General features: G+C 40.9%; 1 protein-coding gene across 1 annotated transcript; it reads left to right on the top strand.

Moving 5' to 3' along the window:
• The first annotated feature begins 1249 nt into the window (after positions 1–1249).
• Positions 1250–17431, top strand: b3gnt2b (UDP-GlcNAc:betaGal beta-1,3-N-acetylglucosaminyltransferase 2b). The gene is made up of 3 exons (XM_047029500.1): positions 1250–1592; positions 7220–7326; positions 13306–17431. Exon 3 carries the CDS (start codon positions 13331–13333, stop codon positions 14528–14530), a length of 1200 nt encoding a protein of 399 aa, XP_046885456.1. The 5' UTR covers positions 1250–1592; positions 7220–7326; positions 13306–13330; the 3' UTR covers positions 14531–17431.
• Positions 17432–18475: the final 1044 nt, after the last annotated feature.

Here is an 18475-nt window from a genome sequence, read left to right as displayed (position 1 = left end):
CTCTGACATGCAGGGCCGGCCCAAGGCATAAGCTAACTAAAAGGCTGTTTAGGGCCCCTGTGGCTACCAGAGGGTCCCCAAGAGCAAATGAAATTACAGTTTAAAGTATTATGTAAAAATATTTATATATTTTTTTTTTATCGGCTACGATAAGTGACGCCGAGGGGACCCTAAATCAATTTTGCTTAAGGCCCCATAAAGGCTTGGGCCGGCCCTGGTGACATGCATCACATGCTATACAGGCTTGAGTTTGTGCATACTTACATCCTGTCAGTTGAATGTAAATACAAACATAATTTTAAATACAAAAACTGCATATACTGTAAAAGCATTCACCCCAATGTGGCAACACCGTGAAGTGTCTAATGTGAAATTGACCCCACAATCACAACTTTTTAATTGTTTCAAAAGCATTGAAGGATACAGGTGTGGACCAAAATGGATTCCCACCCTCTCCCTTACACACACACACAGACACACACACACACATACACGCTTCCTTTAGGTTGGGGAGACAGGCCACTTTGCTGTGGTGATTACATCATAGTACACCCATAACACTCCACACAACACACACTCATTTGGGACTGATCATAAATGGGAGAGTCATCCATCTGCCTTAAAACAGACTCCCAAAAATAGCACACACACACACAGTCCTACACACTGACACACTATAAAACAATGTACACACATGGCTTTGAGAATAAACAAATACACTGGTGGTTTACAACTATTTAGGAGGCCAATACCATTTTGTCTTATTAAGTCTATTTTCCATAACCATTACAAGTCATTGTTGTCTGGGTAAGGAGTCACTGAAAGTGAATGGAAGAATCCTAGGACCCAAAACGAACAGGACATATCCACATAATCCACTTACTCTTTAGAATTAGAGAAACAGGTCGGCCACCTCGGCACACTTTGTCTGCACACATAGATCTGTGAATTGTTGCATGTCCTTGTGAGACAGTGAGACAGAGAGAGAGAGAGGGTGGAGAGGGTGGTGGTGGCTGCGAACTGTGGTAAAAAATTAACTAATATTTTCTAGGCCTACAAACTAAAAAGACTGCCCATAAGTTGTAAGTCAATTACTATAGGTATATGGTTAGAACGGGTAGATAGTTAGCTACAACCCTCAACTCATCACGAAAACGGGTTTTAAGAACTCGCGGTAGGCTGCTACCCCGCCCTGTTTTCGTGAATAACAAAGACTACGTAATACCTTTTAGGAGGGGCCTGTTTTCTGCTCTATCATATGCTAGATAAGTGCGTGCGCATTACACGAGGACAAGGTAACCAAATAAACTACTGTTCTTGTTATAGGTTGGATAAATGGATACTGGTGTTCGTTATCTGACAAGTTCGGTTAACAGGGAGCGACGTCAAGACACTTGGATTAAAAAAATGGTTCAGACCGACTACTAGTTTAAAAGTTTTCTTAAACATCTGTTACCTTTAGTTTCTACAACCGTGACCGCGAAGATATGGACCGACAGAGTTAAGACTTTCTGAAGATACATCTCGATTTGTCTGTGTAGGTGGCGAGTTCATCCGCGACAAAACTTTTTCTTCTTCTAAGTGACGTGAAGGTAAAGTCAAGTTTGAAAGGTTGTTATAGTCTACTGTAATGTAGCCTTTTTGGCTTTGTTGTTGTTGTTTTGTTGTGATAAGGAGCATAGGCTATGTCTCGGGTATGAACCTCTTAAAAGAAACCTTTGTCGGAAGGATAAGTGCACAATTAAAGTTGTGTAGTTGCTGGCGCACTTTCAATGTGTCTCCTACTTCAGGAGTTACAAGCAGTGAGAGGCTTTTTTGAGTTGGATCTGAGGGTTTTATGCGATTGCTTGTAGTGAGATATCGGCTGTGGGCCTTAATCTTCTTTAATGATTTTTCACTAGACTCAAAGGTTTGTGGAAATTTCCACGTCCCATCCAAAAGCAATTGCCCAGCCACCCACACCGTTTTTTTAAACCTTACACGTTAGATAATTGTTGTAGAATACCACACTGATTCAGTCCAACCACATTTATTCAATTTAATAACAAAAGATTGAAGCTGCAATATCTACAGTGCATGAATACAGACTAACGGGTCTTCTACTGCACGAATGGGTCTATGACTCAACAATTGTATCAAGGAAGGCTTAATATAGGTCTTGTCGAACGGATGTCACCCTTTTTCTAATGCTCTCTTGCGCAAGAAAAGATGGAGACTATCAGGCAGGTTAGGATGGATTGTGATCCCTTATTGACAGTCAAGTTATTAGTAGTACAAAAAGAAAAAAATTAAATCCCTGACCATTTGGCGTAGCCTATACCTCTTTAAACATTAATAAAGAAGGTATATAATAATAAATCAACAAAAACAAAATCTAATCATCAACAGACAGAATGCTGTGTGTAGCAACTCTTGAGGGTATTCTTTTCAAACGCTGTGTCAAAATACCACCTTACTCCCAAGAAACAAAACTGTGTCTCTGCTTTTCCAGCTTTCCCTATAGTGAGATATGTATCTTACAGTCACAAGAAAGGGTACGCTATATGGGTCATAAGTCTGCGTGAAACAAATCGATACAAAGGGATAAGAGAAGTGGTGTTGAAGTCATGTGTTAAAAGGGATAAGAGAAGTGGTGTTTAAGTCATGTGTTACTTGTGACAACGATGTGGTGTCTTGTTAAAGCAATGTGTCAGAAAAACGATGAATTGTCCAGAGAGGAAGTGAGTCAGTGAGTGTTTTTTACCCATGTACCAATCGTGTTAATGGTACACGCACACTGTAACCTGGGAACGGCAGAGAGAGAGATGAATCACTCTCTCTGCTGTTATTTGAATAGGGTGTCATAGTGGCATAAACTCTCAGACAATGCTTCTCAGTAAGACTACACAAGGGGCACATGGTGTAAAGTAGCTGTGTTTCTGTAGTTTATGTTGGGCATTAAACACACCACTCAGCTTATGGTCAAGTTCAGTTTTCAGTGTGACAAATATGGTCAGTCACACTGACTAGGCAGTAAGTAGGCACATTTCATAGCACTGCAACACTGTTTTTATGTCTATAATATGGAACAAGATGAACCCCTTCCGAGGTTGTTAATTTTCATCCATTTTATTTGGAACAACCATGCCAAATTCAATAGTTACAATTGGACAGATAAGCCCCTGGTTATGTCAGTGTTTGACATGCTTCTCCTGAGTGTTGAAACTGCTTGCAGCCAAATGGGAAACAGGATATTAGTCTTTGGAGTGAAGGCACACAATAACTATAGATCAACTAAACATACTTGAGGTAAACACACACCTATAGTCTACATGCAAGCATACAGCCAAACAAAAGCATACACACACAACTCCAGAAATACTTTAGAGTCCAGAAATACATACACACACACACGTGCACATATACAGTGCCCTCCAAAAGTATTGGAACAGTGAGGCCAATTCCTTTATTTTTGCTGTAGACTGAAAACATTTGGGCTTGACATCAAACGATGAATGTGAAACCAGAGATCAACGTTTCAGCTTTTATTTCCAGGTATTTACATCAGGATCTCATGCACAAATTAGAAAATATCACCTTTTTGTTCGAACCCACCCATTTGTCACGTGAGCAAAAGTATTGGAACATATGACTGACAGGTGTGTTTTGTTGCCCAGGTGTGTCCTATTACATACATTATTCAATCAATAAATACCACTGAATGTCTACACTCAGGTTCAGATTGGGTAAGATAGGTTTTGTCTATGCAGACTGTATTCAGAGGTGAAAACAACATGAAAACCGGAGCGCTGTCTTTGGGTGAAAAACAAGCAATTGTGAGTCTTAGAGAAGATGGAAAATCAATCAGAGCCATTGCAGAAACATTGGCCATAGCCAGTACAACCATTTGGAATGTCCTGAAGAAGAAGAAAACTACTGGTGTACTAAGTAACAGACGTCGAACAGGTAGACCAAGGAAAACATCAGCAGTTGATGACAGAAACATTGTGAGAGCTGTAAAGAAAGACCCTAAAACAACTGTTAGTGAGATCAGCAACAACCTCCAGATGGCAGGAGTGAAGGTATCACTATCTACTGTTCGCAGAAGACTTCATGAACAAAAGTACAAGGGCTACACCAGAAGATGCAAACCACTCATTAGCAAGAAGAATAGGAAGGCCAGGCTGGAATTTGCCAAAAAGTACAGAGATGAACCTCAAAAATTCTGGGACAAAGTTTTATGGACTGATGAGACAAAGATTAACTTTTACCAAAGTGATGGAAAGGCTAAAGTTTGGAGAAAGAAAGGAACTGCTCATGATCCCAAACACACAAGCTCATCTGTGAAACACGGTGGAGGTAATGTCATGGCTTGGGCTTGCATGGCTTCTTCTAGGACGGGCTCATTAATCTTCATTGAGGATGTAACACATGATGGCAGCAGCAAAATGAACTCGGAAGTCTACAGAAACATTTTGTCTGCCAATTTAAGGAAAGATGCAACCAAACTGATTGGCAGAGCCTTCATCATGCAGCAAGATAACGACCCAAAACACACTGCCAAAACAACAAAGGAGTTCATCAGGGGCAAGAAATGGAAGGTATTAGACTGGCCAAGTCAATCTCCAGACTTAAACCCTATAGAGCATGCATTTTACCTGCTTAAGAGGAGACTGAAGGGAGGAACCCCACAAAACAAACAACAACTGAAAGAGGCTGCAGTGAAAGCCTGGGAAAGCATCAAAAAGGAAGAATGCAAAAGTTTGGTGACGTCAATGGGTCACAGACTTGCTGCAGTTATTGAAAGCAAAGGATTTGCAACTAAATATTAAGTCTTATTCACTTAAATATGTTTTAAGTATATCTGTTCCAATACTTTTGCTCACATGACAAATGGGTGGATTCAAACAAAATGTGATATTTTCTTAGTTGTGCATCAGATCCTGATGTAAATACCTGGAAATAAAAGCTGAAACGTTGATCTCTGGTCTCACGTTCATTATTTGATGTCAAGCCCAAATGTTTTCAGTCTACAGCAAAAATAAAGGAATTCGCCTCACTGTTCCAATACTTTTGGAGGGCACTGTATGTGTAAATAAGAGGGGAGGAATGCACTTTGTGCTAGCATATCTGAAGTGGGATTGATGTAGTGCCAGCACTTTGATGGTGAATGACAAGCTTGGTACACGGTTCAAAGAATGGCAGGAACATTTCATTAAAGGCATCTAATGTAAAACAAAAGGACATGTATGTTTTGGGACACATCTATTCCACCTTCAGCTCCTTTGGCTATAGAGAAGATAATGACTTGTTGGGCAACTTAAAAACCACTATCTGGATTTTTCTGTCCATTCCTGTTTTGGTTGCTGTGCATTTAGAAACGGTGAGCATGTCTGTACAGAGACATGTATTTGACAGCAACTCCAATTTGACAGACGCAAAGGCACTTTATTTGTAATGGCTCACGCTACGAAGAAACCTAAAGGCAAGGACCCCAGAAGTATTTTATTTAAATACTGTATATTATGTTGCAGTCATTGTGTTTAGTTTTGAGGATGATGTTGTTTAATTGAAATTTGTTTCACTACATGCTCTTTTGGTTCCACCTATTGGCACATATTTTCTTTTCACAATGTATGCTTCATGTTTTGGCTACCCGCAATGTTTTTGGGGCTATCTCGTTGTTTATGATCATTGACCCATGCACTTTTTGTAAAGCTCTCGTAAGTCGCTTTGGATAAAAGTGACTAAAATGTAAATGTTTAAACCTGCTCAAGTCTTTGCAGGTGGATGCTGTTTAGGGTCATGTTTCTACCCTTACATCTGTTGTCATCCAGGTTCCAGTAGTAGATTGATTGGCTAACAGAATGCAAGTCATAGTCACTGTGTTAGTTGTTGGTTTGGGTGGTTGGAATGCTACCAGTAAGAGCAACAACGTCTCAGTGCAAGGCAGTGGGCCTGGAATCCAAGACATGGGAGTGCAAGTGTGTGCACTATTCATACTGTTAATAGGTGCATGACCTGTCAGAATGAGAGTCTCATGATCGCGTGGTGGCGTGGGTGTGACAGAGATACTGAATCCTAGTCTCATGTACAGAGTGAATATTGTTGGACACGCTAGACATTTGGTGTACCCACCCAAACTGAGACAGCGACACCACTCCCCTGCGTCATGAACTATTTGTGGTGCTTTCTCTTCACACCATGCCTTTGTGACCCCTCCCCCTTTATTCTCTCTATGTCTCTCTCCCACCTCTCTTTTTCCACCTCTCTACTAAAGAAAAGCCTGTGTGTTGCTTCAGGTTAGTATTTGTGAGAGTTGGTGCTCATCCTCCTTTGAGCCTTTGCACTTTTCATTTCCACAAAATTGCTTTTTGACACAAGAACAGAGAACTAAAAACAGAACTAGATACTTCACGTACTTCTCGCATTCACGTTCTCCCTTTGGAAATTCACTTTTGTCTTTTGTCAGCATGGCCTCGATGTAGGCAGCCCACTCTGTGAGACTGCTTTGGAGTTAATTATTGCTGGTGTGTAAATATTTGTGTAGTTTTGGTTATGCTTTGACCCATTACTTGACTAGTCAGTTAGATATTGAAGCCTCTTTTCACAGGATACTAGAATAGAATTCTACTCAACTCGGTCAACTGAACCTGATTTGGTTGAATCAACTGTCTTTATTGTGTTAAGGAACCAATAGATGCACACTTGCAGTGCCTGAGGGCAGAGAGAATTCAGGTGAAAACATAGTAACTACATTCCAAAATGGGACCAATTTAGAATTATTGTACGGACAAACACTGGTTTATTTATTTGGTGAGGAATGCCACACTTCAAAACTCTCAAACTACATGCCTCCCTCCCCTCCAAGGTAATCACTAATCTAACAAGGTTGAATAGTGGATGGATGATAGTGTTATCGATCGCTTGCTCTGTCTAATGGTGTACTTTTCTATAGACCTTAAGTGTGGTCAAACTGGATTTTTCATAGGAAACAGAACGAATACTAGTGAAAGAGTATCCAAATGGTGCTTTTCAGTGGTTCAAAGAGTCAAGATGGGGGAATATGATTATTCATGGTGTCAATCCGGATATCAAATCAGACCTCTGATTTTAAATCTTTATATACCAAAGGAAGAATGATATTCTATATTTAAAGGTTAATTTACTTTGGACTTGACTTTTGTATGAAGTGAGGCTTAGTTTTGTCTAAACTGTGTGTTTATTCCTTTCCCCACAGTTTGCTGCCCCACCCCTCCTCAGTGATGTGCAGCTCAGAATGGGTTAATAGCTGAGACCACAAACAGGGAGGAGACTACCTACAAAACACTCAATCTCACAGCACTGGTAAGACAACACACAAACATTGCCTTCCTCTCCCTCTTCCCCCATTGTTTATGCCTGTGTTCGACCCTGCCCCCACACAAGTTAAAATGTACCACCCATTAAACCAATGAACAGAAGAAACCCTTCCCTTGTTTCCTGGGTGCTAGATCCATTTGTCTAATGGAGTCCTGAAAACGGGCGTGGCGGGGTGTTCACGTATTCATGTGTTGTTGTGCCTCTAGTTGTTAAGATATTGCAGAATGAGTAAACGGCCATCTTGTGGCCTCGCTATTTGATGAATCTATGAATGTAAAGATATTCCCTTTACTGCTTACGTTCAAGGTTGTCCAAACAATCATGAACTAGCCTACAATCTAACTGTTGCCTGTATTGTAGGTAAAACAAATCCATACTAGGATCACAGTTTGTTACTGACATGGATTGTAACCCAGTTATATTCCTTAACTGGCCTGCAGCAAGTCATCCTTATATCCCTATTGAAAAGCCACGCCTGGTGATTTTCCACAAGTCTCCTTGTTTGTGTTGGCAAGAGAAGAGAAGCCCGAAGAGGCTCCTTAGGGACGGAGGTGGAGAGATTTCACTTCCTGTTTTTGATAGCCTTTTAGGATATCAATATTATATAACATAACATTCTGATGATTATGTCATTTCATCACTATCCTAATTGATGTTGTTGCATTTTTTGGGAGGAGAGTGAGGAAGGGATAAACATACAGACAGGGGGGGGGGGTTAGAGAGGGAGAAAATCTGAGGCATTGGTGCAGAAGTGTTGCTAAGAAGCAAATGACATTAGCACACATACAGAAAGAAAGGTAACAGGTGAAAGTAAAGACACAAAGGGAATGGAAATGGAGGCAGCTAGATGGCTCGTGATGAAGGAGGGGAGGAACAGGAAAGGACAAGATGCACACTTATTTCACTCGCAAATAGGAAGGCAAAAATATTGGAGTGGTGACAGAAATATGCACACTCAGTCTAGCCCAGGCTTTCATTAGTTAAATGCTCCTAAATCCAGTGGTGCCACCTACATGAAGTTGTGTCAAGTGAGATTTCATTTTTTATAACTGCCAAACCCTTATGGTGTGTATTTGCATTCATGAATTGTGACTGGAAGTCCATGTCAGTGTATGGTAGATGACTGCATTTGAATTAGAAGAGGGTCTCCAAAACGCACGGAAGACAAATTGAAAGACACACCAAGAGCTCATTTGAATGGTATCAGAGCAGGAGTTATGCAAGTTACTGCCAAGACCCGAAACTCGAGGCAAACTCACATGGTCTGAAAGGCTGTATTGTTCTGTGTTTGCCAGTCTCTTTGACGTTGATTTGGCGGGGGTGGGTAGGAGTGGGGGGATGGGAAGTGGATACAGGTAGAATCTGACATTTAATACACCTGACGTTATTTAAATCCAAATTATCTTCAGATTCAGCGTTAGTTTTGCATAAAGACGTTTTTTTCCTCCCATAAACGGATCGTTATCTCAAATTGTTTAATGGTCTTAACACACATTAAAAGTACATCAAACAAAACTAAACTCCAAAGTAATCAAGATGATCTATGCCAGCCGTCATAAATTTAATGGCCTGGATTGCTGGATTAGGTTTATGATGGCTGCTATAGATGATCTTGATGACCTTGGATTGTTGTTTTGTTTGTTCGGTGCACTTTTAACATGTATGTTCTGTGCTGTACACCAAAATGCCTCTCACAAAACTTTGAATGTCCTCTAGGTCCATGTTTTATGGTGATCCCTGGTTTAATCTGAACCCAGGGACACACACACCTGTGCATTTTACGATCTCAGTGAAGAATCTCTCGCAAACGTTATTTGTTCTGTCTAGACAAATGACCTGGAGCCACATCAGTGTAAATTAATCGGTTCAAAATGCATACCAAATCTCAGAACTGGAAATGTTTTTCTGAGATATATGAAAACAACTGCGTATCTAAACGGCACACACTTGTCTTCATGGATCCCAATTTACTTGTGATTGTGTGCACGTAAACAAGCTCCCTGTCAACACCCCATTAACTCCCATATTCGACCTTGCATGGTTGTTGAAATTAGGTTGTTAATTAGTCTGGTTTCCCAATAATTGTCTCCATCAACCCATTCTGAACGATGAGTGATTCTTGCAAAGACAATAACTTTAAAAAGAGAAATGATACAGTACATAAAATGGAGGCATCCATTTACAAAATACAGTTGGAGGAACCTTGTTTGATGGCCTTAGTAGTGGGATCACGAACAAGGCCAAGCAGCTTCAATATTGACAAATAAGGACAACAGTAAATGTTGTGGGTGCGAAGTTACTGTTGACTATGCGAAAAAGAAACGGTGTGACTTCAAACAGAAGGCAAAAAAGTGCACTGCCACACACTGGGACACTTACTGCCTCTGGTGGTCTCTCTCCCATGGATAAGCGAGTATATCTACAATTGTAGTCAACATTTATCAGTTGAATAGTGGGAGCAGTAGCGGAGATAGCGTGGGTGCATCCGCCCCAGGGCCCGTGCCAGTTAAAGAGCCCCCAAACGCCACCGATCTTGCATTTAATACTTGGCTTACTTTAAAGGTCACATGAAATGCTGTTTTGGATGCTTTTATATAGGCCTTAGGGGTCCCCTAATACTGTATCTGAAGTTTCTTTCCCAAAATTCAGGCTTGGTGCAGAATTATAGCCACTACGATGAGTCCCACAGTGAGCTTTCCTCAGAACGCGCTGTTTCTGTGTCTCTAGCTGTAGGCGGCACCATGAGCTAATGTTTACAGTGGATGTATCGCAATGGCTCATAGACCCGTTGCTGTAAGATGCCTTGAATATGCCCATTCTCATCTGATAACCCTGGTTTGCAGAGCTGCACACTCAGTCATTTCAATGTGGGGAAAGGCGGATATCGCGCGCGCCATAACACCAACAGCAGAACGTTATCCACATAACAACGATTGTACAACACTGCGTTACAGAATGTGTATTCACACATACTTGATGCTATCTACCTTAACATTAGCGACAGTACCTCAGCCGATAGCTGCAGAGCTAATGTTAAAGCCAGATCCTAAGGGTAGCAAGCTAGGTAACCATATAGTAAGCAACAAAATGGTATAGCGTTAGTTGACTTACTTGTCCGAGGTTTGTAGCTGGACCAAGGAGTACTGATCCAGAATTTTATTTCAGACGGTCAGCAAGGCCAACTTTGTATTGGCTCAAGTTAAGGAAACAGTGGTGGCTGAAATGTTTGGCGCAGACATGCAAAACTTTGAGAGGTTGTGTCGGCACATTTCCAGCGAAAATAAAATTAAGATACTGGTTGTGCAGAGGCTCGGATGAAGGAATAAAAAAAAATACTTTTGTTTAATTTGTACATCCAAGCACTGAGCAACTGTTATGCTTTGTTCGTTTGCTCGCCATAATGTCTCTCCAGGAAAAACCGATATCGCACTCGCCCTTGCACGGTCATAGCTCAGTTTCTTGTTGGCGGACCAGATTATCAGGGCGGGCAAAGTGAGGGGAGGTAACCTTCCTCTTTGTGACGTCACACGGAGGAGATTTTTAAACAGAGCAATTGAGCCTTCATTTTCTCAAAGGCGGAGAAGAACACCCAGGGCTTGGTTTACACCTATCAAAAATTCGAGCCACTGGGGGACCAAAGGCAGGCTAGGGGAACTGATATTAATGTTAACTTCACTTTAGGAAGTTATTTTTCATGTTATGTGACCTTGAAGAGACACAAGCCCTCTCTAATTGACAAAATGCAGCTAATCAGCTGAAAGAAGCCTACTGTGCTACTGATCTCGCGCTACCACATTTTGTGAATCCAGCTCTTCTTATCAAACGGAACAGTCACTTAACTCATGGTTACAATGGTAAACCAGCACAATAATAACAATTGCCAGGCTACACAACTTTACATTCTAAGCAGACACATAAAAAAACGAAATTAATGAAGTTGCACTCTATTTACCACCTTGCATCACGGGAATTGCCAATTAGCCACGTTATCTCAATTTTTTCACGTCGTTATTTCGTTCTTCATTCAGTTTGACAGTATAACCTTCAACTATGCAACCCTTCTGTCTGCTTCTTTCTCAAATAGCTTTGTAGTTTTTTCAAATATTTTGACAATATTTATCCAGGGAGTACATTTAGACAGTGGCAGCGCCATAGATATAGCACTTACATAAGTGAATAGTAAAAAGAATAGAAATATATAAATTGGGCGCATTAAAAAGAAAAGAACGAGATAGTAAGAGAAGTATGGTAGCATCATGTGCTCCTCTCACATCGTACTTCTCATTATCTGATTGAGCGCATTTGGCCTGTTTAGTACCATCGCTGTCAACCAGGCTGCGTGTCCACTACAGCGGAACGGGCGGCGCGTCGGCTTCCAATACATTTTCAATTAAACCGGGCCTTGACGCTCGTGTGGACACGCAGGGTCAGCTATCGCTGTCTGTGGTGTTGAAACATTTTGACTTGACTGGCAAACTGTTTTCTTTGTTCGTCAATACAAACTTGTCAAAAAATGAAATAATTTATTTTATTTTACATATAGGCTTGCTTGGCTCAACAATTGACACATTATAACATGCATTCATGTTTTTTTTGACGGTTTTAATTTTAAGGATTCCGTGCCGTGATGAAGCTCCGCCCCCATTGTACTGAGAGTTTAGCTCCGCCCCTGAGTGGGACAGTTCATATCGCACCTTCGCACACTGTCTTTACTGCACAATTTAATAATTTATGACATGTATTGAGTTCTAGCAGACACCTATTGTCAAAAGTGGCGAATATTACCCTACATGGTTCAGTTGATAATCAGGACAGGAACAGTTCTACCATGGTTAAGATACAACGATGATGCAACAAATTCATTATACACAAAGGGCCAGTTTTGCCTATACCACGAGAAGTATTGTGTGTATATATAAGTGTTTGCATACAGTGCTCTGAGGTCATTAGTCCAGACTACTATATTCAGACCTCATCGAGAAGTCAGCAGTGACTGAGAGTTGCGTAGTTGAACGGGGAGTTAATTTTATCTCTGGAGAGCAAGAACTTAGAAGCTTCCCTGGGTGCACTTCGATAATGAGCACAATTTAAACAAATTGGTCGTAAATTACGCATAGTGGTCCAAATTAACAAATCAAATAACCATGCTTAAGCTGTTCATATTTTTGTCATCAATTGCTTAATTGATATGTTAACAAAAAACCATTGTAGACCAACTAAACTGTTATTATTTATGCATACTATCTCTCTTTGCCTTTTGGCCACAGAGACGTCATATCACACTGACTAAAACCACACGCATCGTGTCTTAACTAAATTGTGCAGAAGTACACAGATTCTCACGTCTCATCTAAACCTGTCTAGAAACAGCCATATGCAGCTTGGCCCCTGATGAATGGTAGCACACACACACACAAGGACAAGTTACATGGTGAAATAATCACATTTTAATTCATGCTGAGAGTTAAACCTGTTGCAGATATGGCACAGGTTTAACCTACGATATTGTATCCCTTCTGGTAGAACTAATGACTGAAGTTTTATCTGTTGAAAGCTGTCAAAAAAATAAAATTAAAATAAACTCAATCATAAAACTTAAGATGTTTAGTCGGTGATAATTATTATAATTATTCTTTATACATTATGTTGTTTCACTAAACCAAAAAATAATTTTGCTTCTATTAATGTAGTGATTGGTATCATGGGGGCTTTGGAATGTGGCACATGACTGCTGTAGTCTTGCCTAAAAACATCTATTCCCTAAATAACTTCAAATCAGGCTCTTTGGGCATTTCCAAGCTCTCTTTTATATTTTTCGATGTCGTCAAATGCCATTGCGACTGAACTGAGTGGAAATTAAATGTTAAATGTAGACGTTTCCCCCACAATGTGTTTGTTCATGTGATTGTGTTGTCTACAATTTGTTCCTTTTTCACATCCCTCTTTTCTCTCTGTTGTGTAAAGGGTGTGAGAGGGAGAGGACTGAGAGATGGGCTTGCTGCGGAGGAACCTCAAGGTCCTGGGGACGGTAATGATGGTCAACCTCTTTATCTTCATCCTCGTGTCCCGCAACAGCGGGCAGGACAAGAACGAGCGGCAAAAGGTACTTGTGCCATCCAAACCCTTTTGGGCCAAACAGACTCCTCACCAGGCCTACTGGAACCACCAACAGCAGATCCTGGACCTCCAGCACAATCCCATCTTTGCAGCCAATAACAGTGCTCTAGATGTCAAGGTTGTAGATTGGCTCAACGACACAGGCCTGAAACTCAACCCCTGTCAGCCAGACTTCCGAGTCCCCACTCGGGTCAAAGACTTCAACTCCCTACCAGAGCGCTATAAAGACTTCCTCCTGTACATGCGCTGTCGTACCTATCCCTTAGTGGTGGACCAGCCACACATCTGCAAAGAGAAGCCTTTTTTGCTGTTGGCCGTCAAATCCCTCGCACCGCACTTTGACCGGCGGCAGGCCATCCGCGAGTCTTGGGGTCGTGCGGGCCTTATGGCCAATCAGACAGTCGCCACGGTCTTCCTGCTTGGCAACGCCACAGCAGTCGACCACCATCCGGACCTCTCCGGGATGCTACGCTACGAGAGCGCTCAGCACCACGACATCCTCCAGTGGGACTACCGGGACTCTTTCTTCAACCTGACCGTGAAGGAGGTACTGTTCCTCGACTGGATGCGGACCCAGTGCCCCGATGCCAAGTTCATCTTCAAAGGTGATGATGACGTTTTCGTCAACACCCTCCGCATCTTGGAGTTCCTCAAGGGTTTGACGGGGCCCAAGGCTCGCAACCTGTTTGTGGGCGACGTGATCACCAACGCTGGGCCGCATCGTGACAAGAAGGTGAAGTACTTCATCCCGGAGAGCATGTTTGTGGGGACCTACCCGCCTTATGCTGGGGGTGGGGGGTACTTGTATTCTGGGGACCTGGCACACCGTCTGCACAACGTCTCCCAGCGTGTGGCACTTTACCCCATCGACGATGTCTACACTGGCATGTGCCTCAGGAAGATGGGCCTTGCTCCCGAAAAGCATAAGGGCTTTAGGACTTTTGACATTGATGAGAAGTACAGGGCCAACCCCTGCGCCTACAAGAGTCTGATGTTGGTGCACAGCAGGACACCGCAGGAGATGATTCAGATCTGGTCTTGGCTCAACAACCCTGACTTGAACTGCCAGTGACCTTCTTTGTGGGCAAGGGCGTTTTCTCGGTGTGAACTGGTAGTGGCCACTCAGTGGCTAATGTGTAGGAGTCGTCACTTTTTTTCATTTTTTATAAAGGGTTTAAGTGTCCACTGTTGTTTTTATTTTTCTGGGGCCATGCCTGTAAGCTTTGGACATCGGCAGCTTGGTGTTTATCACTATGATGATTCTTGGAACTTTCTTAAAGTAGAACCGAAGATTGTCATTGTCATTTTAACAACTCACTGATCGAGGGCATAATGGCACGATAGTGTAAGTGTAACTTTAACGGTGCACAGTGTTTTGACCAAAAGTCCTCTTTACTTCCCTCCCCCACATTAACCTATCCAGTTTTTGCGTGCACATATTTATATCCCAAGTATGTAAATGGCCGTTAAGATGCTTTTAAGATTGTGTGTCTGTCCCCTGAAGGGACTGTATTAAGAAACAAATAGGTGTTCAACTAGTGGCGTGTTCCAGTTACTCTACCCTGTTCCCTGAAGTGTATATAATGATTAACAAAAAAAAAGCATCCCTACCTCTCTAATTTCAAATGAAGCTGAATGAGACTGTTTTCAAAGCAATCCCATATTTTTATATTCATGAAGGGAATCGAGAGTGCACACTTCAGGGAATTGAGTAAAGAGCCTGAAGACACTATTGTTTGGCTGTTCTGTTCTATAGGTGAAAAGTGTTCAAATAAATCCAAATGCTGTCCTCTTTACTTCTTCTGTCTCTTTGGCTGGTCAGAATTGTAAAAAATATTTTTTCATCGAGACCAAAGCCCAGAGAAAAAGTTATGTTTGATCATCTTCCTTGGCCATTTAGCTATGCCTGTAAGTTATTGCTCTTATTGCCGTCTGAAAACCGTTTTTGAAAAATCATCGGAATCAAAATATTGGTCCTATGCGTACGATCCAAAGCTTTCCATTTCCCCATACCTTGTTAAAAGCATGAGCCTTTAATAATGTGTTTTGTTTGTTTGGAACTTGTCCTATTATTGAAATGCATTTTGTTCACTGATTTGTGGGTTTATTTTAAGTTAAATGTATTTATTCTCTGCATAATGCTTTGCTGGATTTACAGTTATAATGTTTTGGGTGTTGTGTTTGTTATAAATTCTCTGTTCTGTGACATTGCAAAGACGTATCTCATGCTAGCTATGTATGGGAGTGATGATGCACAATTTTAGTCCAATTTGTTGGTTCTTGTGCATCTTCCGATGTGCGCTCTGGTTCCTTTTAAAACGTAAGACTTGAAAATGAATGATGACAAGAACTGTTCTTTTGCTGTACCAAAGAAGTCAATGAATAGCTTTCAATGGTGATATAGTTTAACATGCAAATACGCATCTGCTGTAAACACTGATTGAGGAAGTCAGAGAAGAAAGATACGGTTCTGAAATGCAACAATGGAGATCAACTCCACAAATCCTCCTTCCGCCGTGAGGATGAAACCAATATCCGGCCTGCCGTCAGTGATCTGAAACACTTTACAAAGTGGTCTGTCCTCCCCCCTCCTTTTCTCCTTTAAACCTTTTAACGATTCAAATGACTTCTCATTTGAGAGAAAGGAAGGAATAATTTTTTTGTATTCATATGGGGGCCTGAGCAAAATCATTCACACTACCAAGAAGTAGATGCAGTGTTTCTGCTTCTTAATAATGTTGTTAGAGCGCCACCTGCTGGACAGGTGTCTACAGTTCCATTTTAGATACGGGAGCTGGTGTTTTAAGTGGCCCCAATGACCCAAAAGGTCTTGTTCAAACGCTTCCTCTCCTCCTTGTGTGAATAGGATTCTCTCACCCATATTCCACTTCACCCCTCATTTCATGAGGGAAGTCTTCTCATGGGAATGAGGAAGACTTTGATACAGTAGGAAGAGAAAAAGGACACATCTGAAAAGTATTATAGTGGTACCTAGAACATGCAGCGTAATGCAGTTGAGTCTACCCACATCTCACTGGATCTGCTGAGCAGGGGATCTATTCATTGACACGTTTTCAAACAGTTCGGTCCATTTCCTTGCAGGTTGCACTCGGTGCTGTCAGGTCAGAAGCTAGGAGAATGTTTACAAGTGTAAATACATTGTCATATGTTCTGTTATCCATTTAGCCATTATTATTTAACCATTACTTAAGTATCTGCTACACAACTGACGTCTCAGTCATGCAGATGGAAGTGACAAGGTCTTGGTGTTCAAAGTACTGTCCATTTAGTTACTGATGGGCATCTCCATTCATACATAATGGGAGTCAGTTGGTATAACTGGTAACATTTTCCAAAGCTCATTATAGTTTGATGCAAATAATTTGTGTCTGTCACGGTTCCAGTATCAGTATCTACATTTCAGAGGTCATTATGTTTAGGTGACAACTGATTTCTCAAGTTCTCCAAGATAAATGCTCTTTTTTGTTGTTGCTGCTTTGAGAAACACAATATCACGATATCTAACCTATCAATTGGAATTGCAAGTTTTAGCATCACTGACATATGATATGCATAACATATTCACTGTGAGAAAAATACTTTTATTTTCTGCGTTAAATCATTTGTTTACTCTTGTTGTCTGTATTGCTTCTGTAAAAAAAACTCATGATGACATTAGATACAATTTTACTGTATCAGGTCTCTGTTCATCAACTGCTCCTGCATTGTATTCTTAAGTCAGCCCAAACCTTTTTGAAGCATGTTCTAATTGTGTATGGTTGGACCTGGACTTCTTCTGCACTATAAAGACATGTATACCAAAATGTGTCTGTTGTTAATTGAGTTAAATTGAGTCATACATCCATTGTTCTGTCAATTTCTGTTTATATGGCTATCCCAAGAAATACGGTGATTCTTATTTTATGGTTTTGATCATTTCATTAAAGTATAATTGAATGTTTTCTTTTGTAAATATTGGGTAATTGTTGTTTTTATTCCAAATGGTGTGAACAATTGTTCCCTCTTTTGTTTATTAGAGCCAGACTACCATCAAAGAACAGTTATTTTTGGCCTTACAATGTTACATAGAGAAGGGGTTTTTCAAAACCATCCCTAAGCAGCCAATGGGGCAACAGAGAACTACATTGTGGACAGGTCTCTGATGAGTAAAGTATCATCAAAAGCATCATCACTGACGAGGTGTTAAGTAAAGCATCATCAATGACGAGGTGTTAAGTAAAGCATCATCAATGACAAGGTGTTAAGTAAAGCATCATCAAAAATGTTGGACCGGCAGAAGCACCGGGGTATAGTCTTGCTCTCCGGGCTTATCTCCAAAGTAACATTTCAATTAAACAATAATAACATAAGATAGCAATATTCAAATTTTGTACTACAAAATGTGATGGATGTTTGAGCAAGAAGGTCAAAGGTCAAGGTGACATTTTCAGTTTTTTGGGGGATACTGATAAAAATAACAATTTTGACATTATTGATTTAGGCCCAGTTTACCAGAAATGTATTAAACCTAGTCCTAAAGTAAGAAAGATTCTACCAAGAGCTCCATTGAAAACGTCTTAGTCAGAGTGGTTTACAGCATGGCATGATAAACCAGGTCTGTAATTGATAATCAGTAACTCTTATCAGCCACACTTCAGAGAGAATTTTTAAATATAAAAGTTGTGTTGAACCAGGGTAATTACATACAGTAGATGTGAGTAAAGTAACCTGGGAGCATGGTGATGTCTGTCATATAAAGTTTTTCTGACTTTCATATTTAGCAGTTCTGCTTAATTTATGTGTAAGGGATATAGCTTTAGTGCCCTGACATCATTGTGTGTACAATATATCAATTGTTCTTAGGTTTCATCTCTCAGTACACAAACTTCTGTTCTGGACAGGTTCATCCTTCTGCATGTGATTAGCAGACTAGGGCAGCAGAGGGCAGCAGTGCTGAACAAAAGTCTTCATAGTAACACAAGCTTCACAGACATACTGTAAACACAAACTCATTTAC

This window comes from Hypomesus transpacificus, chromosome 11 (assembly GCF_021917145.1).
Source record: "Hypomesus transpacificus isolate Combined female chromosome 11, fHypTra1, whole genome shotgun sequence".
Taxonomy (NCBI): domain Eukaryota; kingdom Metazoa; phylum Chordata; class Actinopteri; order Osmeriformes; family Osmeridae; genus Hypomesus; species Hypomesus transpacificus.
Note: the sequence above shows the minus strand (reverse complement) of the source record. Positions and strands in the feature narration are given on the sequence as shown.